The sequence below is a fragment of the Schistocerca cancellata genome, chromosome 7 (assembly GCF_023864275.1).
Source record: "Schistocerca cancellata isolate TAMUIC-IGC-003103 chromosome 7, iqSchCanc2.1, whole genome shotgun sequence".
Lineage (NCBI taxonomy): Eukaryota > Metazoa > Arthropoda > Insecta > Orthoptera > Acrididae > Schistocerca > Schistocerca cancellata.
In genome coordinates this window covers 413,311,332-413,335,200 of record NC_064632.1, presented here as the reverse complement: position 1 = coordinate 413,335,200, position 23,869 = coordinate 413,311,332, and the positions used below count along the sequence as shown (strand labels likewise).

At 44.0% G+C, this 23,869-nt stretch overlaps 1 protein-coding gene across 2 annotated transcripts in view; it reads left to right on the top strand.

The window, feature by feature from the left end:
* Positions 1 to 23,869, top strand: part of LOC126092315 (cadherin-23-like) — a 517,289-nt gene that overhangs the window by 277,513 nt on the left and 215,907 nt on the right. For both annotated transcript variants that reach the window (XM_049907844.1, XM_049907845.1), the window contains exons 13-14: positions 10,814 to 10,983; positions 22,501 to 22,670. In XM_049907844.1, the coding sequence (XP_049763801.1) occupies positions 10,814 to 10,983; positions 22,501 to 22,670 (340 nt within the window). The remainder of the gene's footprint in view (positions 1 to 10,813; positions 10,984 to 22,500; positions 22,671 to 23,869) is intronic.

The following is a 23,869-nucleotide window of genomic DNA, read 5'->3' as shown; positions in this document are numbered from 1 at the left end:
GTTACAAAAAGGTACGGCCAAACTTTCAGGAAACATTCCTCACACACAAAGAAAGAAAATATGTTATTTGGACATGGGTCCGGAAACGCTTACTTTCCATGTTAGAGCTCATTTTATTACTTCTCTTCAAATCACATTAATCATGGAATGGAAACACACAACAACAGAACGTACCAGCGTGACTGCAAACACTTTGTTACAGGAAATATTCAAAATGTCCTCCGTTAGCGAGGATACATGCATCCATCCTCCGTCGCATGGAATCCCTGACGCGCTGATGCAGCCCTGGAGAATGGTGTATTGTATCACAGCCGTCCACAATACGAGCACGAACAGTCTCTACATTTGGTAAGGGGGTTGCGTAGACAAGACATTTCAAATGCCCCCATAAATGAAAGTCAAGAGGGTTGAGGTCAGGAGAGCGTGGAGGCCATGGAATTGGTCCGCCTCTACCAATCCATCGGTCACCGAATCTGTTGTTGAGAAGCGTACGAACACTTCGACTGAAATGTGCAGGAGCTCCATCGTGCATGAACCACATGTTGTGTCGTACTTGTAAAGGCACATGTTCTAGCAGCACAGGTAGAGTATCCCGTATGAAATCATGGTGGAGAATCGAGGAAGTACAGTACATACTGACGAAACTAAAATGAGCTCTAACATGGAAATTAAGCGTTTCCGGACACATGTTCACATAACACCGCCGGCCGCGGTGGCCGTGCGGTTCTAGGCGCTTCAGTCCGGAACCGCGGGACTGATACGGTCGCAGGTTCGAATCCTGCCTCGGGCATGGATGTGCGTGATGTCCTTAGGTTAGTTAGGTTTAAGTAGTTCTAAGTTCTAGGGGACTAATGACCTAAGATGTTAAGTCCCATAGTGCTCAGAGCCATTTGAACCATAACATCTTTTCTTTATTTGTGTGTGAGGAACTTTTTCTGAAAGTTTGGCCGTACCTTTTTGTAACACTCTGTATACATGCTGAATACCTCTCGTAGATAACAAGCGAAAAAGATTACAAAAATCAGTTAATGTTAAATGTAGGCTACTGTAATAACGACCAAATATAACAAGAAAACTACCGTATCCCTTCTACCCCACAGTAAGTAGGCCTATTAAAAACTGTCTTCAAGAGTACCCACAATTATTTACTAATGTTTCAGCAACCACAACTGCGGAAAAAGTGCCCACAACTTGCCTGCGTCAACAGTCAGGCAATAATACTGAAACGAAAATAATGCCTAGTGTTCTGATTCGGAACGAAATAAAGTTTGACGCTATAAAGTCGAATGAGCATGGCACAACAAATACAGGAACTTTCCGTTTCTAGCAAGGACTGTCAGATATTGGCTTCAGAAAAGCTTGTGATGCTACCAGTATGCACGCAAACGCTAATTACGTACTAAAAACGATATACAACTAAATCGAACATGCATGCACAACGCATAATAATTCTCAATAATTCAAATACCTTTTCATCGTTTCCAAAAGTCCTCAGAACTTCAATTCAACTGAAAAGCACGGTGAACATAGGAAGCGCGAGAGACGCTTGGCAGAAAAATGGCGCCAAAGCTAATCAACCAATCACGGGCAACTTCACCTATGGCCACTCTCTCTGTATACAGGATCTCTAACAGGCAGCCGCGTGACACGCCATCTCGCAGAGTATCGTCGCACCACCGCGGTAGCAAAATTGGAGGACTCGAGAGTAACCGACACGCCGGACGCGCTTAAATAGTCTTCCAGTCAAAGACACTTAGCTCAGCGTCTCTGACCAGAGGAGCACTACTCTGGCCGTGCAGCCAGCGCGCAATGCTCACACAGGCTCTGCGTAATAATAATCTGCCCTTTGTCAAAGTCGCTTATCTCAATGCATTTCCCCATTTGCAGCCCATATCTTCGCTAGGATGATCCCCCGTCCGTGTCTGCTCCGCTTAACTTTTTTTTTTTTTTTTTTTTTTTTTTTTTTAAACCACGTTACATGCCCGCAACACCACCAAGCGACATCCGATGTCACGGTGGGCAGTAGTCATAATGTTTCGGCTTATCAGTGTAGATGGGACGTAGCGAGTAAGAGAATATGAAATTATTATAAGTGATATTAGAAGGCACTGCAGGTTGCATAAAATCTCTCAGTAGCGGCAGCTGAAGCAATCCGTATATAGGGAAACATCCTAATAGAAACTTCAAATTTGATGTTTCTTCTGCATGTGTGAGAAATTTTGAACAATTACTACAGATGGCAGAGCCGTAAAGAACCATCATAATGGCGCCTATGCATTACCTCGTTACAAGCAACGTGACGCAGTTAAAATCTTGATTGCGGATAAAGAAACCGTGGTGAACATCCATAAACGTATGTGTACAGTGTGTGGTTGCATGCAGCTGCGCGCTGGATAAAGTGTGTTAAAGCGCCAGGAAGTGCAGAATATGAGCTCCACGTTAGGTACGACCCATCACAATCACTGCTCCCGACACGGCGAATAGTTTTTTTTTTTTTCTTTATTGTCATTTTTAGCACCTTACACAAGGCGGGCTGTCAGCAGCAGAGTACGCCGCTCTTCCGCCTTGAGTTTTACAATAGTACGACATAGAGGGGGCACAGAGAATACTGACAAAACGGCTGGCAAAACAATGTAGACACTAAAAAACAAAAAAAACATGGAGCCGTTCACGCTGGACGAGAAAACATCACTGACACTAATGGACACGGCGCACAGAACATGGATGACGGCGACGGTACACGTGAACAGTGGCGGCGTAACGGTGAACAAACACTAAACACAAACGAAGGCACACACACGATACACTGATGGCGATGACCTCCGGCGCGTTCACCGTGTGTATACGAGTCCGGGGACCTGCCAAGAGAGGAGGAGCAGGAAGGGGAGTGGGAGAGCGAGAGGGGAGAGCAGAGATGCCACGGTCAGGAGAGATAGGGGGAGGGAGGAAGGGGGAGGGGGAGCCCAGGGGAAGAGGGGCGGAGGGAGGGGATGGGGGAAAAGGGAAGAGAAGGGAAGGAAAGAGAAAGGAGGGAGGGTGCCAAAGGGAAAGGACACAGGAAGTGGGCGGAGGATCAAAGTTGGTAGGAGGGGTACATGGAGGGGAGGAGGACATCATCAGGGAGGGGGAGCTGGCGGAAGCCACCTTGGTAGAGGGTAAGGAGGGTGGAGAGATGGAGACCGGGTGGGACTGGGGATACAGGCGCGGCAGCGAGCGGGGGCGGGAGAGGATCGGGGAGACGAGCGGGTGAGGAGGATCGAGTTTACGGGAGGTGTACAGGATCTGTATCCTTTCAAGGAAAAGGAGGAGGTGGGGGAAGGGGATGAGATCGTACAGGATCTGCGTGGGGGAGGGGAGACGGATGCGATAGGCGAGGTGGAGAGCATGACGTTCAAGGATTTGGAGGGATTTGTAAAAGGTAGGGGGAGGGGGCGGAGATCCAAGCTGGATGGTCATAACAAAGGATAGGGCGGATGAGGGATTTATAGGTGTGGAGGATGGTGGAGGGGTCCAGACTCCACGTACGGCCGGAGAGGAGCTTGAGGAGACTGAGTCGGACGGGGAATAGCGCGCATGCTATTATTTGTGCGGACCTATGCATCACAACTGGATGTTTGAGTCTACAGCTATCAATGATCATTGGAAATATGTGTGAGTTATTGAGACTCTTTAATATTCAAAGTTGTGCTCAAGATGCATTCTGTGAATGGTCTCAACAGACCACATGATTCAAAGAAGTGCAATTTTAACTGAACTGTTGCAGCAGTTTGAGGGCGATGGAGAGTGCCTTTTGTCACGGATCATTACAGTTGCCGCGCCCTGGACTTTCAACCGAAGACAGAAAGGCTGTCACTGGAGTGTCACCACATGCAAACATATGGCAGCTCCCTCTGCTGACAAATTCATGATGACGGCCTTCTGGGATAGAGATGGAATCATTCCATTTATTCAGAGGAATACATCAAGGCTCTGAAGAAACTCTAGAATCGTTTTCCGATGTGGTCGTCCGCGATCCAAAAGATGTGCTCATCGACAAACTCACTAAAGTGCATTTATAAACGGTCCTGTGGTTTCACTGGTTTTGACGTCGCACCAACTGCGCTAATCATTTTTATTCCACTCATTCACTCACAGAAAGGGCGCTTTTTGTTCTGTGATTTTTTGGAATTGTTCGGAAGAGAATGCTCATCTCTGCCCCTGTATCTATAATTATGACACCTAGTATATCTATTTTAATTTTTTACTGTCGACTGCCAACGTTCCTTAAATTCACAGCATGGGTCCCCATCACAATTCTTAGTGCATTAGTCTAGGTGCATAAGATCTGTGCAACGATTTACGTCCCTCATATTCCCATCGGTCAGTTCATTGGGATTCTTTCAAGTAGCAGCCCACATTACCTGATCAAAAGCTTCATTACGTAAAGTGGCACTGACCACTAGATGTCACTAGAGGCAGATCCGCCAGTATAAAAGGGGGCGGGTATTATGTTGTCAGTACAGAAGAAGAAACCACAATGAGTCGGTCAGGCAAGCTCAGTGACTTCGAACGTGGACTATTCATTGGATATCACCTGAGTAACAAATCAATCTGGAATATTTAAACCCTTCTAATGCCGCCCAAGTGGATTGTTGGTGATGCGATTGTGAAGTAGAAAGCGGAATAGTAGCACCATGCCCCTTCTACAGAAAAATACTGACGAAATTTCAGTTAAAGAACCAGTTAATGCCACTACAGACACATATTTCACGATCATCATCAGTTATCTGACTGGTTAGGATAAAGACTCACGCCAATATCCAAGAATTAAGCGCAGTCATGTGATGGGGGCCATGTTTTCTAAACTTTGGTGATTAGCAACTGCAACGTTAATAAACACTGACGAGACAGCAAAATTCGATGTCTTACAGCAATGCTACTACACCACAAACAGATACACCGATACATCCAAATGACACTGAAAATAGGTATCTACCGTCAATGACGAAACTAGCAGAATACGGTGACAACATACGTTATTTCCCTATCGTCCAAAACAAGACATCACAATTATTTCAGTACGATACCTGTTTATATTATGTCAAGCTAAATCGTAAATCCAGCTTGGAAATGTCCTCACAAGCAGCGACTTCCTTCCAACGCAGAACGATGTCTCTGGAACCGCCTGGTAATCTTTTAATAACTTTTAACATTCATCTCAAATATGAAGTGAGTGCAAAGACCGATTCATATTAAACTCGTTTTTGGACAGCGTTTATAATGGGATAAAGATTACTGAAGCCATAATTCTATTTCTCTCTGTGTAGTCTAACGTTGCTACGTAAATAATGATACGTAATGTATTCAACAGATTATACACTACGTCTTTGTGAGTATGATCGCTGACTTTTCCTAACAACTTCAAATAACTTCAGTTCTGATTTTCACTCACTTACAACTTTTCTTAGCTTTTATTAGTATCGGACTCTTGTGTAGTTTGCGGGTACCAACGCAATTAAGTTATTTTCACTGAAACCAAAACGTCCTAATACCAACTAGAGATTATGTTATGCAAGAAGCTAGTAATATCTCTGGAACTTAAATCTTTGCTTTCATCGTTTTCTAAGAGTTTCTACTGATTCACCTTTACGTAATAATACTGTTTTCAGAGATTATTCGTCACTCAATTTCATCCAAAGTATGTTTCCCTTGTGCTTTGAAATTAAATATCCTTCAAACACGTCACTTTTAGGGTGACACTTAAACTTGCAATTACAAAACAATGAATTACACTCAATAGCTAATAAGTAACCACACGTAAAGGTTTATTTTGACCCAAGAAAATTTGTCTTTATTTGGGCTAGGTATCTCAATACGAGTTCAAATCTCGTAAGTGATCGAGTGCCAGCAAAGATTACCCCTCCCCCTCACTCCCACAGAAACGGAAATTCAATAACAAACAAAATCATAGCAAAAACCCTAGGCGCCACCGCCTCTTTTGTCTTAACTTTAATTAACAATTCAAACAAAATTGGGCCTCTTCAGGCGTTAGCACAACGCGACCCACTAAAGTTCCCTAAATTAAATCAGGCGACTCGTCACTTCTACTAACCAAGTTTTTTCTTTAGTTATGTATTGCTTGTAAATGGTTCCTTTTTATTCCCGTCGCTTACCAACTCAGCCTACTAGTGCGCTCTCTCTTATCAAGGTGAAACAATTCTAATATACACGAGCCAATTCTAGATCGCTCTACGATCATGGCATCCAAACAACAACCAAAAATGTGTTCAAAGCTTTCACTACTAAACCACTCCCAAAAACGGCTAGCAACCCAATTACCTCTGGGTGAGCCGCAACCACTAATCAAACAACACAAACAGGATATCAGGTTTTACCGAGTCCCTAAAAAAATCATCAAATGAAATTCTCTCTCTCTAATACGGCTAACACTTACCTATCACAGCAAAATAACCACTCCTACCTCCCGAACTGCCCACAGGACGAAAATCAGTCGACCGCCCAAAAACACAGTTTCGCCAAAGCAGCGTCTAATACGCGACTACTTCAAAATCCCAGAACCTACATATATTCCGCAGCTCGGCCTTGGGAGGAAAAATATAGTCGCAGGGGCCTAAACGATAAAGTTGACGCACCGTCTCCGTAGACTGCACAAAATACTACACTGACTTCACCAGCCAAACTCCTTCACCACTCCCAAGCCTTGAATATTAATTGTGGTGCCTCTATTCAACACGCAGTGAATCGGTACTATATCCGACCTAGACTTACATATCGGTAAGAGATCTAATGGGGAACTATTTTCTGATTTCATAGAATGGGAACCGTTTACATGAACAAACACGCAACGCCACGCCAACTTTTGAAAGTTCAAGTAGTATTCCTTTTGGCCGTCGGGTAACGTCGATAGCGACCGGCTGCGTCGCGTCGCTGACGCAGCATCTTCGGACTCTGTGATGGCGAGTTGTTACATCGCTGAAGCCGCACGCGTTCACCACCTGCTTTCTCTGAGGCGCTCTCGGGTCATCTAGAACATCTTATATCGCCTGTTAATGCACCATACACAGACGTATGATTATTGTATTCACCAGGTGTTACTGGCCATTTACCGGGTTTCTTGATGCAATAATTTACCAACAGCCGTATGTACTGTAGAAATTTATTTTATAAACTTCTTATGTGCTACCAGTTTCGGCATTACATTGACGCCATATTCAGGTCCCACACGTCATATTCGTAAAATCGCTATACACGGAGGGAGCCATATAACTGGATCCGTGAATCAAATCGTTATGCAACAGCTCTTGGTGGCCAGGCGACACGGATCCAGTTATATGGCTCCTTCCGTGTATAGCGATTTTACGAATATGACGTGTGGGGCCTGAAGATGGCGTCAATGTAATGCCGAAACTGGTAGCACATAAGAAGTTTATAAAATAAATTTCTACAATAAATACGGATGTTGGTAAATTGATGCGTCAAGAAATACATGCCAGCCGTTGTCCCACGGTCCGTAATGGATCAACGAAGATTTACCGGATCGGATGTTCAGCAGTTGTAATGGCGAACGAAATCCGTGCTTATGACACAGCACAAGTGCGCTAGCTCATCGAACAGCGCAAGCGGAGAAGCCCTTGGAAGGAGAGGATATTTGGCAAATTGACTGGTCTGCCCGTTAGCTTCGGCGTAAATCCCATCGAGATCCCGTATGAGATGTATTGTGAAGACGTATTGCAGTACGCTCACATACACCAACGGCTATCCAACAGTTGTCAACCGTGCTGGTGGAAGAATGGAACGCCCTAGAACAAGAACACCTTATCAGCCTTGTGGCCCCAATGTTTGCACGTTGTAGAGTATGCGTTGCCTTCCGTGGTGATCACACACGCTGTTGAGAAAGATTTCCCGCCTTTTGTTATGTCCAGGGGATGATCACAAATCGTGGTGACATCAGTGTGACAAATAAATACGTAAATGTCGTGTGACTAGGACCCCCGCCCCCGTCGGGTAGACCGTTCGCCGGGTGCAAGTCTTTCGATTTGACGCCACTTTGGTGACTTGCGTGTCGATGGGGATGAAATGATGATGATTAGCACAACACAACACCCAGTCCGTGAGTGGAGAAAATCTCAGATCCAGCCGGGAATCGAACCCGGGCCCCTAGGATTGACATTCAGTCGCGCTGACCACTTTTTTTCCAATTCATTGGTCATAGCATTCCACAGTAGTACATAATATTCAACTGACATTTAAAAGTAATAAAACAAACTAAAATTAATTACAGGTTCCTTGACATTTTAGAAAAAATCCAAGTCTAAACCAGATAGTGATGTTCGTCACTTGCTTGTATTTGTTTTTCAAAGATCAAATTGTCTCTCGTTTCTTCATGTTCTCAATCGCATCATTGAAAATGGAGTTCACATGACTGTTCTTTTGAGGAAGTTGGCGTATGTATCATAATAATTATTCATGCGTAGTAGCTCGTGATGCTGGTCGGAGATGTACGTCCAAAAATCACCTTCGCTCCTTTCTTCACTGGACAGCAGGTAAAATACCGCGTGTCCCTTCAACCAGCTGACGGCATTTTTCTTCCATTTGGGGTATAGCTCTTCTTCCGGGTATAAAAGGCACGATGGCGTTATCAAATACGGCGATTTTCTCTGCATAGTTGCTAAATTTTTTTATTGACAACCATATATTATTTGCCTTTCGTGGGCAAGTGCTCTACCAACTGAGCTACCGAAGCACGACTCACGCCCGGTACTCACAGCTTTACTTCTGCCAGTACCTCGTCTCCTACCTTCCAAACTTTACAGAAGCTCTCCTGCGAACCTTGCAGAACTAGCACTCCTGAAAGAAAGGATATTGCGGAGACATGGCTCAGCCACAGCCTGGGGGATGTTTCCAGAATGAGATTTTCACTCTGCAGCGGAGTGTGCGCTGATATGAAACTTCCTGGCAGATTAAAACTGTGTGCCCGACCGAGACTCGAACTCGGGACCTTTGCCTTTCGCGGGCAAGTGCTCTACCAACTGAGCTACCGAAGCACGACTCACGCCCGGTACTCACAGCTTTACTTCTGCCAGTACCTCGTCTCCTACCTTCCAAACTTTACAGAAGCTCTCCTGCGAACCTTGCAGAACTAGCACTCCTGAAAGAAAGGATATTGCGGAGACATGGCTTAGCCACAGCCTGGGGGATGTTTCCAGAATGAGATTTTCACTCTGCAGCGGAGTGTGCGCTGATATGAAACTTCCTGGCAGATTAAAACTGTGTGCCGGACCGAGACTCGAACTCGGGACCTTTGCCTTTCGCGGGCAAGTGCTCTACCAACTGAGCTACCGAAGCACGAGATACTGGCAGAAGTAAAGCTGTGAGTACCGGGCGTGAGTCGTGCTTCGGTAGCTCAGTTGGTACAGCACTTGCCCGCGAAAGGCAAAGGTCCCGAGTTCGAGTCTCGGTCGGGCACACAGTTTTAATCTGCCAGGAAGTTTCATATCAGCGCACACTCCGCTGCAGAGTGAAAATCTCATTCTGGAAACATCCCCCAGGCTGTGGCTAAGCCATGTCTCCGCAATATCCTTTCTTTCAGGAGTGCTAGTTCTGCAAGGTTCGCAGGAGAGCTTCTGTAAAGTTTGGAAGGTAGGAGACGAGGTACTGGCAGAAGTAAAGCTGTGAGTACCGGGCGTGAGTCGTGCTTCGGTAGCTCAGTTGGTAGAGCACTTGCCCGCGAAAGGCAAAGGTCCCGAGTTCGAGTCTCCGTCGGGCACACAGTTTTAATCTGCCAGGAAGTTTCATATCAGCGCACACTCCGCTGCAGAGTGAAAATCTCATTCTGCATATATTATTTGCATTTCTACAGACAAATTGATGTTCATTTGTGTCAATCAGGTTGCAAGTGGTACACAAAGGGGAATCAGCTAGATGAATGGAATGTAGTCTGGAGTTCGTTGGAAATTTCCTATTCACAAAATAGTACCACAATGACCGCACTTTTGTTGGTAAATGCGGGTGGTGTATATTCCTCCAGATATCATGCCATGAGTGACAGACATATTTTTGTTCTATGATGTTTTTGGTCTGAAAGTTCATTAAGTTTTGGTATATTTTCTTGACTTTGATGACATCTTTCTCGGGTGTTCCCAGTCTAATGTAGCTATATTCTACGAAGAAATTTTTTAGGTGCTAAAGTTCATTTGGAATGTGGTGAACGTCTATTGGAGCGTCCTGGCTGGCCGGTGCTATTTCATTTAATAGAAATGCGGCTATACTATTGACTGAGCGCTTCCACAGTTTATATGTTTTACAGACGTACAATGCTTGTGCTTCATTGTACACGTCTGTGAGATTCAATCCACTTTGTCAGCTGGTAGAGTCAACGTTTGGTACTTGACTTTGAAGATGTGGCCGCGACTGACAAAGTGGCCAAAAGCAGCCAAAATCCTGTTCGCCACTTCCCTCGGCATTGGCAGGGCTTGCGCCACGTAATTTAATTTAGAGGATAAATCAGCTACCGGGGGCGGACAGTGTGATTACTGTCTCTGAATACAAGTATATTTTCTGTTCGCGTCATTTCGTATTTCTTTGAACTACCTTCTGTATTATACTGTACCAGTTCTTTCTGAGTATGGTCAAAGTTTCATAGTGTTATGTTATTGGGAACTGACACAACAAGCGAAAGTTACTTTCGTTCTTAAGCTTTATGAATTACTTACATTTTTAGTTTTCCTGTTGCTTTTGACTGTCCGGTGTTTCAGAGCTTTTTAGAGTACCTGAATTAAGCGAAACTGACGTGGCTGTTCTTTGATTGTTACAGGATCCCTCCATTACTAATGTGGCCGAGGTACCTGAGAAAGGTAAGGTCATAGCACAAATCACTGCCTCAGACCAAGACACGGAAGCAGTCCTGCAACTCTCCATCGACTGGAGCGCCTCTTCCGCCACCAAACTCGGTAGAAAAGTGGACGAAGTCGATCTCTACACAGGGTGAGTTCTCAGCGAAAGTCTAAACTGAGTTGCCCCAGGAGGTTATAGCACTGAACATATCTCAGAAATTTCAAGTCGTGCCGTCTTCCTCTTCAAGTTATCGATTTATCTGCAGGTTTGTAGCCGAACGTGCTTCATGTTTTCTAACGAGTATTATGTCACAGAAAGTTCTACATCCTCGATTGCCGGCCGGAATGGACGAGCGGTTCTAGGCGCTACAGTCTGGAACCGCGGGACCGCTACGGTCGCAGGTTCGAATCCTGCCTCGGGCATGGATGTGTGTGATGTCCTTATGTTAGTTAGGTTTAAGCTGTTCTAAGTTCTAGGGGACTGATGACCTCAGAAGTTAAGTTCCATAGTGCTCAGAGCCATTTGAACATCCTCGATTCGCCACAAATTGCATAATGTATTAATTCCCTTGGCGTCCTTGGAATTTCCGTAAACCGATAAACCATGCAGAAATGTATATAGTTCGACATAATATCTTAATATATTACTGATTCCATTACTTTTGTTCTTCTCATTTCATTAAAAGACTGCGGGCCGCAACTTTTCTCGCTGAGACAGAGTTTAGTTTCCTGTTACCACGACGTAGACCTAAGTTAAATTACACCTACCTGCTTCTTATCTTCCATCTCAAAAAAATCCACTAAACAATACGAGAGAGTGTGATGATAACTGTTTACTTTCTTATTGTGCCTTATTAAATTTTTACCTCGCCATATTGAGGCAAGAAGCTTTTCATTGTTTGGTGCTCAGTTGCCTAGTTGGCGTGCTGTACTCGGCTTACCTCTTCATTTCCTACGTCCTAATTTTATTGTTCAATAATTTCAGTCTCTGTCTTCCCACTGTTTTTACTCTCTGCAGCTCCCTCTAGAACCATGGAAATTATTCTCTGGTGTCTTAGCAGATGTCATATCTTCCTGTCCCTTTTTCTTGTCAGTGTTTTCTAGATATTCCTTTCCTCGCCAATTCTGTAAAAACCCTCCTCATTTTTTATCAGTTCACCTGGTATAGCACAACATCTCAAACTTCGATTCTCGTCTTTCCCGGTTCTCCCACAGTCCACGTACGACTACATCCAAGGCTGTGCTCCAAAAATGTGTTCTTAGAAATTTGTTCCTCAAATAAAGGTCGATTTTTCGTACCAGTAGACTGTCTTTGGCCAGGAATGCCCTCTTCGCCTGCGCTAGCCAGATTTTTACGTTCTCCTTGCTTTGTCTTTCTTGTGTTGCTTGATATTAATTTTCACTTCACCTACTTTTCAGTCACTTATTTGTCTGTTAAGTTTTCAGCTAATGTCATTTCTGCTACTCATTATTTTCGTCTGTCGTCGGTTTACCCTCAGCTCATGTTCTTTATCATTAGACTATTCATTCCATTCAGCACGTCCTGTAATTCTTCTCCATTTTCACTAAGGGTACAATGTCACCAAGGAAACATATCATTGATATCCTTCCATCCTGAATTTTAATTCCACTCCTGAAGCTTTCTTTTATTAGCGTCATTCTTCCTCGAAGGATGGATTGATCAGTAGTGGTGAAAGACTGCTTCCTTGTTGGCTTATACCCTTTTTAATCCGAGCATTTCGTTCTTGTTCTCCATTCGTTATTGTATATTCTGAATATAGTCGTACCTATGCTTACTCCAATTTTACTCATAATTTCGAACGCCTTGCATTGTTTTACATTGTCAAACACTTTTGTTAATCCGCGAGTCCTATGACCGAGTAACTGTTTTCCTTAAGCGTTGCTTCGATTAATAATTTCAATCTCAGAAATGTCTCTCTGGTCGATTTACCTTTTCTAAATCGAAAATGGTGGTCATCTAACGGATTATCAATTATCTTTTGCATTCTTTAGAATATTATTCTTACTAGCAACTTTGGTGCATGAGCTTTTAAGCTGTTTGTTCAAAATGGTTCAAATGGCTCTGAGCACTATGGGACTTAACTTCTGAGGTCATCAGTTCCCTAGAACTTAGAACTACTTAAACCGAACTGACCTAAGGACTTCACACACATCCACGCTCGAGGCAGGATTCGAACCTGCGACCGTAGTGGTCGCGCGGTTCCAGACTGTAGCGCCTAGAACCGCTCGGCCACCCCGGCTGGCAGCTGTTTGTACGACAGTATTTGCACTTATCTGCTTTTCCTCTATTCAGGATTGTATGCATAATACTTTTCCGAAATTATGATGGTATCATCCGAGTCTCATAGATTGTATAAAACACGTTTGATTGCCACTTCCCATAGTGCTTTTACAAATTCCGAAGGAATGTGATCTTACGTCTTCCAAAGCTCTGTTAAACTGTAATACTCGATTCCCTATAAATTTCATATTGAGTCACATTCCTTCGTCTGTCACTTCAGCAAGCAATTTCTCCCACTCATAGAGGCCATCAATATACTCTTCCACCTGTCTCCTCTTTCCATGCGTTTAACATCGGAATTTCTCTGCCTTGGAGGTGGAGCCTCTCTGCGCCTACACCGACGTGTGACCATCACAAATAATCTATTGTCATCTCCGTATTTGTTAGTTACTAGTCGAGGACTTCACGGGATATGGGGTCGGGATGTTACCCGTGCGTCTGGGCAGGAATACCCACTACCATGATCGCATCGAGGAGATAGGTACTGGGCGAAAAGCGAACGAAGAGTAGAGGTTTCTAGGGCAGAGGAAAAAAGTGTCAGGGCAGGCGCCAAGGGAAGAAAACCTCCGCGATAGTCTGGTCGGATAGTAAGGGCAGTAGCGCTTTCTTGCTATCTGCAACAGATTATGCAACAGTAGGGTTGTTGTTAGTTTTGGGTATCGCACAATGTTCGGTACCGTTGTCATAAGTTAGGTCGTCGTAAAGAGTGTCAGTCCTTTCGAGGAGGGGTACTGCTGGGCTTGACACCTGCAAAGTCTCCTGGGCCAACTACAGCGTCTCTACCTGTAACATGGCAAGGTTGCTATATATGTGGTCGATTGGTCATCAATTGATCATTGTGTAAGGCTTTTGGTTGAGTTTGTTGACATTTAGTGTGCAATACGCTTCCCTGCGTTGCTGGCTGGTCGGCTAGTTTATATCTGATGGTGCTAGTTAATTTCACTGTGCTGTAGGGGTTCAATAGTATTTCTCTTCCTTGTGTGTTTCTGTTATCCATAGGCGGTTAATTGTAGTAGCGTTTTTCCACCTGTGGTTGTGATCGTAGTTACCCAAGCTAAGGATGAAAGGATTGTTCGAGTATCTCATTTTTTTGTACGATCGAGTGGCAAGTTTTTTGAATACCTCGTTGAGAATCTCAAGGCGGTATTCTCTGTAAAGGTCTGCAATGTGTGTGTGTGTATCGTGGAGCATTGCTTACGATACTGAGCACTTTGTTCTGTATGATCTCCGGGCGGCGCAGACGTGTTGGAGCTGCGTATCCCCAAACTGAAGTCGCATACGTCATCATTGGTGTAATGGTCTACTTAGTGTCGTGTACATGGAGCTCGACACCCTCCTATTGAGCCTGCTTTGTCTGATGGAATGGGGTAACGCTGCTTGAGCATCGCGTTTGCTCCGTTGGTTACGTATTCTATGTGGTCCCCCCATATAAGTTTATGGCCCACCCAGATACCAAGGTATGTGACTTTCTTACAAAAACGTATTGGGTGTATGTGCAGTGTTATTTTTCTGCAGTTTTGGTGTTTGTGCAAGTGTTTTGGTTTGCGTGCGAACAGAACAGCCTCGCACCTGTCGACGTTTACTTTAACACGCCGTCTTACCAACCAAGGCTCGGCGGTACTGAGTGCTGTCTGTAATCGTGCATTAATGTTTGACCATTTCCAGTCTTGCGCTAGGATGGCCTCTTAATGTTTCTGCCTTTGCTTTTGATTTCATCGAAGGCTGTTTTGACTAACTGTATGCTAAACCTGTTCTTCCGACGATCATTCCTCTTTCGATTTCTACACATTTTTCCTGTGATCATTCCGCTTTAGCTTCCATGCACTTCCTATTTATTTCATTCCTTAGTGTTTTAAATTGCAGCATTCCCGTCTTCTCCCAAACATTTTTCTGTTTCCTTCTTTTGTAGATTACTTGAAGGGTTTCTTCTGCTACCCAAAGCTTCTTGGTAGTTATTTTCTTTGCACCTACGTTTACCCATCTAACTTCTGTTATTCCCCTTTTTAGAGATGTCTACTCTGGTATTAATTATCGCATTATTTACAGTCATAGAACGCTTCAAAAGCACCTCATCTGTGCTCAGAACTTCTTTATCCCACTTACTTCCACATTTATTCTTCTGGATAATTCTCTTAAAATTCAGCCTGCTCATCACCATTATTAAATTGTAATCTGAATGTATATCTGCTCCTGTGTACTTCTTATAATGCGCTATCTGATTTTGGAGTCTCTGTCTCAGCATAATGTAGCCCAAGTGGGATTTTTCAGTGTCTCCAGGCCGTTTACAAGCATACTTCATCCCATTGTGATTTTGGAACAGTGTATACACTGTGATTTTGGAACAGTCTATTCGCTATACTAGCTGAATTTATTTTACAACTCGATTACTCTTTCTTCTGTCTCATTGCTGGTACCTAGCCCATTATTCTACCGCAAATTGTTCTTCTATTTGCTCTTATACTACAGCCTCCCAATCCCCCGCAGCTATTTGACGCTGAATTATCATTTCAGTGTCCTCGTGTTCTTTCTTTACTACACATTTGAAATTACTGAATGACAAGGGAAACACTTTGGATTCATAAGCGCTTCTTAGTTTCGGTTTGTTTGGTCGTTTATCAAAAATTACAGCGTTTTCATGACGCTGCGGCCGTTTTGGCAGTGTTCGCCGAAATAGTCGCTTCTTCATATCTTTCGAGGTGCTGTAAGGAACAATGTCGACACCGAGGAACGCGGATTCCTATGAGAAACTATAGCCCAAGGTGAACGTGACAGCATTATATACTGTTTTGTCAAAAGTCATGAGATAGCGATATGCACATGCACATGTACAGATGGCGATAGTACCGCTTATAGAAGGTATAAAAGGGCAGTGCATTGGCAGAGCTGTCATTTTTTGCTGCCAGCGGTCAGCAAGGTCTTTGCGCGACTGTATCTCCGACGCCTCCTGCGCCACATCCGGGACGAACATCTCCTGCCGGACGAACAATGTGGTTTTCGCCCAGGCCACGCGACGACATCTCGTTGAAGAGGCCCTTGATGCCATCGAGCATCGGGAGTACTTTGGGGCTATCTTCCTGGATGTCTCGCGCGCGTTCGATTCTATATGGCACGAGGGGCTTCTTTACAAACTCCTGGACCTCAGCGTGCCCCAGCCGAATGTCCGTCTCTTGAAATCCTACCTCGCCGACAGAAGCTTCCATGTACGCACGGACGACCTGTCGACGCGTCGTCTGGTCAGGGCCGGAGTTCCCCAAGGCTCCGTCCTTGGCCCCACACTCTACATCCTCTACACTGCTGACATGCCCCGGATGGACAGGGTCCACCTCGAACTCTATGCAGACGATACGGCACTGTACACACGGAGTATGGATGCAGCTCTGCTCCAGCGCCGCATGCAGGCAGCAGCTGACACACTTAGTCAGTGGACGAGAAGGTGGAGCCTTAGCTTCAATGGGGCTAAGACGCAAGCCCTACTCATCACAAAGAAGCATGTCCCAGCCGACCTCCCGCAGATCATCATCCGGGGAACCGCCGTACCTTGGGGCCCTACAGCTGAGTACCTGTGTGTGACGCTGGACAGAGGACTCACAGCCGGCCGCGGTGGTCTAGCGGTTCTAGGCGCTCAGTCCGGAACCGCGCGACTGCTACGGTCGCAGGTTCGAATCCTGCCTCGGGCATGGATGTGTGTGATGTCCTTAGGTTAGTTAGGTTTAATTAGTTCTAAGTTCTAGGCGACTGATGACCTCAGAAGTTAAGTCGCATAGTGCTCAGAGCCAGCCAGAGGACTCACATGGCGACAGCATGTTGACGATGTCGTCAGAAAGGTCAGGGGTAGAATGAAACAACTATACCCCTTCCTAAATCCGCTACCACCTGAATTGGGTGTTGCGCTTTACATCATTCTTATACGCCCGTGCATTGACTACGCCGCTGTGGTTTGGGGCAATGCTGCAGCGACCCACGTCGAACGACTACGACGGCTCCAGAACCGGATCCTGCGGCTGGCGCTGTACCCACCTGCCTCGGGACTTCTCGTCAGTCGACCTCAACCGGGTCTCAAACATACCTACTGTCTGTGATAGGTTCTGCCAGGCTGCACGGCTCTTCTATGAGAAGTCCGCTCGGTCCACAAATCCGCCCCTCCGAGCACTGGGTCACCGGGTGCAACAACTTAACGCAACCAGGTGGCCCCATCTGCTTCGCGACCAATAAATCGCAAATGCGTCAGGAAGACACCGTCCCAGCCGACTGCAAGGACATCATCATGAAGTCAGGACAACGTCCGACCACTCGCCACCTTGGAGGCATAGCTCTCACGCTTGGACTCTATCGCACAACAGGGGCCCATGTGTCCCTGCCACGCAACAGCAGCAGAGCTGTCATTTGTAGTCAGGTACTTCTTGTTACACGTTTTCCGCCGTGATTACGGCGGCACTAGGACCGCGGAATGGTACTTGGAGCAAGACGCATGGTATATTCAGTTTCGGAAATCGTTAGGGAATTCAATATTCCGAGACTGATAGTGTCAAGAGTGTGTCGAGAATACCAAATTTCAGGTATTACCTCTCACCACAGCCAACGCAGTAGCCGACGGCGTTCACTTAACGACTGAGAACAATGGCTTTTACGTAGGGTTGTCAGTGCTAACAGACATGCAACACTGCGTGAAATAACCGGAGAAATCAAGGTGGAACGTGTGACTAACGTATCCGTTAATACAGTGCGGCGAAATATGGCGTTAAAGGGCTGTGGCAGCGTAAGACAGACCTAGGGCCTTTGATAACACGACATCGCCTGCAGCGCCTCTCCTGGGCTCGTGCTCATATCGGTTGGACCCTATATAACTGGAAAACCATGGCCTGGCCAGATGAGTCCCGATTTCGTTTGGTAAGAGCTGATGACAGGATTCAAGTGTGGTGCAGAGCCCACGAAACCATGAACCCAAGTCGTTAACAAGGCACTGTGCAAGTTGGTGTTGGATCCAGAATGGTGTGGGCTGTGTTTACATGGAATGGACAGGGCCCTCTGGTCCAACTGAACTGATCATTGACTGTAAATGGTTATCGTCGACTACGTGGAGGCCACCTGCAGCCATTCACGAACTTTATGTTCACAAACAACGATGTTATGACACTGGGCCACATTTGCTCGTTGTTGGTTTGAAAAACGTTCTGGACAATTCGGGCCCGACATGAATCCCTCTGAACATTTATGGGACACAACCGAGAGGTCAGTTGATGCACAACATCCTTTACTGGAAACATTTTCGCGATCATGGACGTCTGTAGAGGCAGCATAGCTCACTGTTTCTGCAGCGGACTTCCAACGACGTATTGAGACCGTGCCATGTTGAACTGCTGCAATACACTGGGCGAAAGGAAGTCCTACACCATACTAGGAGGTATCCCACGACTTTCGTCACCTGTTCCCAATCACCACAAGGACAGATCTTTTCTCCTTTAGCTCGTATTTTAACCGTTTGGCTGTGGGCAAAGAAGACCCGTCAAGGATTGCCAACGCAAGTTTCAGTTTCACGCGGTAGAATGATTATAGTAGATTTGTTTTGAGGTTGGGCTTAACAGCTGTCAAATAATTTGTAAACTTCATTGTAGATGACAATCGGCAGTTTATTATTATGTATTTTTGTGCTCAGTGCTACCGATTTCGATTAGCAGACCATTATCAAGCCGAAGCAAAGCGTAACCAGCTTGTCATTACAAAATTTGAAAAAAAAAACTTCAATTTAATTCCTGTTACAATAATCTCAAAAAGACACAGATATGTAGGTGACGCACACAAGACAATCACCAAATGTATGAACGACTTTTGTGTGACTCCTACACATCTGTGATTCTCACCAAACGTATGATCGTATTTTGTGCGTTTCCTACATATCTGTGTCTGTTGGAGATTACTTCACGTCAAATATGTAGTGGCAAGCTGGTTACACTTTGCTTTGGCTTAGTATGGTCTGCTGATCGAAACCGGTAGTAGTTAGCATAAAAATAAACAGCTGATGGTCATCTACGATGAAGTTTCTCGATTACAGTAGTGTCCAAAAACTAGAGCATGCTAAATTGTTCCATACGTATCCAAATCCATGAGTCGAAAAAGAGACATACCATTTTCTACCCGATGAGAGTGAAAAAGTGTGAAATTTCAAGGTTGAAAAGATGTTCTCCTCAGAAGTTGGGACCTGCTTAAACTGGACTTACAAATTCTGCAGTCCAGCTGGCATGGCTGCAACATTGCTTTTCAAACGGGAGAGACGACACAGTCAAGTTTCAGTTCTCAGCTGTTAAGATTCGATTCTAGTAGCTTCTTTTTATTAATCACCAGTTTCGTGACAGGCATAATGCGTCACGTCACGACTTCCCCAGCCAGCCCCTTTATTTCACAGTATCACTTGCGTCCTCAATTGTTCGTTTGATATATCCTGATCTCTGTCTCCCATTACAGTTTCTACCCTCTACGGCTGCTCTAGTACAGTGGAAGTTATTTTCTGATTTCTTAAAACATGTCCTATCATCCTGTCCCTTCTTCTTGTCAGTGTTTTCCACATGTCTCTCTCGGAGAATCTTCTCATTTCTTCTCCTATCAGTCCACCTCATGTTCAACATTCTTCTATAGTACCACTTCTCAAACTCTTAAATTTTCTTTGTTCCCGATTTTCCCTCAATCCATGATCCTCTTCCATACTATGCTGTGCTCCAGAAACACATCGTTACAAATTTCTTCCTCAAATTAAAGTCTGTGATACTAGTAGTCTTCTTTTGGCCAGAAAAGCTCTCTTTGCTTGTGCTAGTGTCCTTTTTATGTGCTTCTTGCTTTCTCATTCAACTGTTATTTTGCTTCCAACATGGTAAAGCACCTTCACGTCGTCTGCTTTTTAGTCACGCATTCTGATGTTAAGTTTAATCGCTCATCTCATTTCTTCTACTCCACGTTCTTTGCTTCTATCTGCGGTATACGCTCAACCCATATTATATGTTTGGTAGACTAGCTATTTCATACAACAAGTCCTCTAATTCTTGTTCACTTTCACTGAGGATAGCAAAGTCATCAGCAAATCGTATCATTTGTATCCTTTCACCCAGAATTTTAATCGGGCTAATGAACCTTTTCAATCCATGCACTATGTTCTTGGTCTTCATTTTTACAGGTTACATAACAAAAATGAAATGTTGTACACTATCTCTTAACTGGCACAAGGTGGTGTTGTGGACCCTCCTTCACGTCTGTAATAATGTTACACTTATAAAAATATTGTACTGCATGGATTTTTGAATGATTTTAAGATTTAATTTTTTTCAGACTTATTGCCATAATCACAGTATTTTTACACAATACATCATCACTTCACAGAAGCGTACCAATTGTATTCCAAAATACAGTAACTAATTTCAGATTTTTTTATGCTATTTCATAGATTATTTTGGATTTAAATATTTTTGCATGTACTTTTAAGCACTGTTAGATGGATATGAATGTATGTGGGATAGCACACATTGATAGTTAGTCACATGCCCACAATGGGATTAGCCTTTATGTGCATGATGTTCACGCCTCATAACCATTGAAAATGTTGTTTCTCAGTATCCCTGTGGGTGAGCTATTGTTTGCTCTTAGGACAGGTTTTAATTTTGATGCAAGCAGAATTGCAAATTTGGTTTTATTTTCGTGTCTCGTAGACCTTACTATAGCTGGATGATGATCACGAGATGTATTTTCAAATTAAAATGCTAAGTGTTTTTACAGGAGAGTAAGCCGTTTTGAAAAGAATAAAATAAACCATAATATTTATCCTTTCTACCAGATCTCATCAAGTCTTCGTAACTTTTCTCACATCAGGATTTCAGCCTTCTATTCACCTTTTCCTCCAGTCTTTTTACTTTTTCTCTTCTCCTTTTCCTCTTCTTCTACTTCTTTTCCTCTTCTTCTATCCCTTTTCTTCTTTTTCTACTTCTTTTCCTCGTTTTTCTCTTCCATTGCCTCTTGTGCTGCTCCTTTCCCTCTTGTTCTATTCCTTGCTCTTCTTCTACCCCTTTTTCTCTTCCTATACTCTTTTCACCTTGCTCTACTCCTTTTTGTCTTGCTCTACTCTTCTTCGTATTGCTTTACTCAGTTCCCTCTTGCTCTAATTCTTTTCGTCTTGCTCTATGCTTTTTTCTCTTGTTCTACACTTTTCCCCCTTGCCCTAATCATTCTCGTCTTGGTATAATTCTTTTCGTCCTGCTGTACCGTTTTTTCTTGCTCTGTTTCTTTTCATCTTCTACTCCTTTTTGTTGTGCTCTACTAGTTATCGTCTTGCTCTTCTCCTTTTCCTCTTGCCCAAATTCTTTTCGTCTCCTACCACTCTTTTTCTCTTGATCTACACCCTCTCCTCTTGTTCTACATCCTTTCCTCTTGCTGTAATCTATTTTCTCGTGCTCTAATCCTTTTCCTCTTGCTTTAATCCTTTTACTCTTGCTGTACTCCTTTTCGTCTTGCTCTAGTCCTTTTCCTCTTGCTCCTATTCTTTTTGTCTTGCTCTACTTCTTTCTCTTGCTTCACCTCCTTTCCTTTTACTCTAATCCTTTTCCTCTTGCTCTACTCCTTTTCCTTGTTCTCTACTCCTTTTTCTCCATTCCTTTTCGTTTTTCTCTACTCCTTTTCCTACTCCTCTCCAACAGCTCCTTTTTTTTTCTTTCCTCTTCCTCCAATACTCTTCTTTTTTCTCTATTCCTTCCCCTTTACTTCATTCCCCTTCTATTGCCTTCCTTCTCTTTTCCTTTCTCTCCATGACCATTACTTACCCTTCGTTCTTTTAACTTATCCTATCTTGCATGTATTCATGTTACAGATTCTTCAGTATTACACTAAGCATCACATCTTCTAACATATCTGCTCCGTTAATGCCCTACACCTTACGCACATGCCTCATTCAGCCCCTTCCCCATTATCATCTTCCAGTTCATCATTTCCCAATGCAAATCCTAATTGCTCACTGCAGTGTAGGTCTGTAGTATTTCGTTTAATATCATGACCTTAACAGCACCATTGCTTTTAAATTTAATAGTGGATTTATTCAGTTATAACATCGTCATTATAAGCCATCATTCTAAGAGTTTTGCAAGCACGTACATCGATTATTGTAGCTTATTTCCGTAGTTTCTTTTTTAAATGTTTCTGGCTCATGATCACTGTAGCTCATCTCTGGATAGATGTCATAATGAAATAACAACAAGGGAAAGAAATACAGGATTAATTCATATCATTTCACTTTACTTAATGAATCCAGCACATCACTTTCTATTTTTGAAAAAAAAAATGTAATTTCGCTTAGACCCATCTGTCAAACACTATATCCTCTGTGTCTTTCCGTAGCGCCTTCGAAATTGAGACTATTGAAGACAATAAGAAAAATGTAATGGCAAACTTAGTTACCACTGGATCTCCAGAACTGGACTGGGGCAAACTTGACACCATCTACCTCGTGCTGGTGGCACACGACACAACTACGGATCAGAAGTATCTTGATAACAGCAAGAAAACAGGTGAGTCACTTACTTTCCCTCTATCACAAATGGAACATGAGTATTTTCCTGCCTGTGCAGTCACTGTGTGTACACTGTACAGACAAACACTTACGGACAATCACTGAAACTCCGTCCAAACCCAACAGTCCTGTATACGATAACACTTAGGACGTTATTTTGCTTTTATTATAACATTCAGCCGTAAGAGAAATATTTATGCTACTTATAACATACTGAAAGCAGATTTTTCCTCCACTTTTCCTGAAGGACAGTCAGTACTTGTTGCCAGGCAAATTACTCTGATGCGAAATCGGTTATATACGGGATTCAGGATGAAACCAGGTGATACACTTACTTTTCTTCTAATTATGGTGGAGTGGTCTTCTCGTTGAAGACAGCAGCACTGGTGCTCAAGCCAGATTCTAAATTGAATCCAATGTACGCGGTACGCGTTACTACCTAAAATATACAATGTCTCTCAGTTCCGTTAGTACTACGGGTGTCAAAAATGAAATTTATTCAGAATAGTTTCCCCCTGACTCAATACACAGCTGATATCGTTTTAGAAGTGTATTGAAACAGTCAGTATAGCAGTTAGTAATGCAGTACAATTTTCCTGCATATCTTTAATTGTGTCGTAACGGTGTCTCCTTTCATTGCCAACTTTTATTTGGGAAACAACCAGAAGTCGGCGGGGGCCAAATCTGGCCAATACGGCGCGTGATTCAAGACTGTTATCCGTTTTCTGGCCAAACAATCGAGCACGATATTCACTTTGTGGGATGGAGCATTCGGCTCGAATTCGAAAAATTCTCGCCCACAAACGGCAGAGGACACAAAATACTTGATGTTGCCTCGTTGCTCCCCCGCCATTTTCCGACAGGTGTCAGACACTTACTGCTGCATTCGCAGTCAGTACGCCCGCTTCAGCGATGCTAGCACTTTGACCTTCTGCATGGCTGTTGTTGAAACTTCAATTTCGTAACGCTCCAACTCGCTACGAGATAGCATTGTACTGTGGAATTTCACACAACCAGTCCTAACGGAACTGGGACACACTATGTATTGAAATGGACACTTGCGTTCACTCGGCATCACTCAGAAGTAACGGTCTATTCTGAACCCACCAGACCATCATTACAACAGTTCCTGGCACTGCCTAGACACTAGCTGTGATATCATTCATCATGACTGGTTTTTTGATTGTGAAGTCGTGA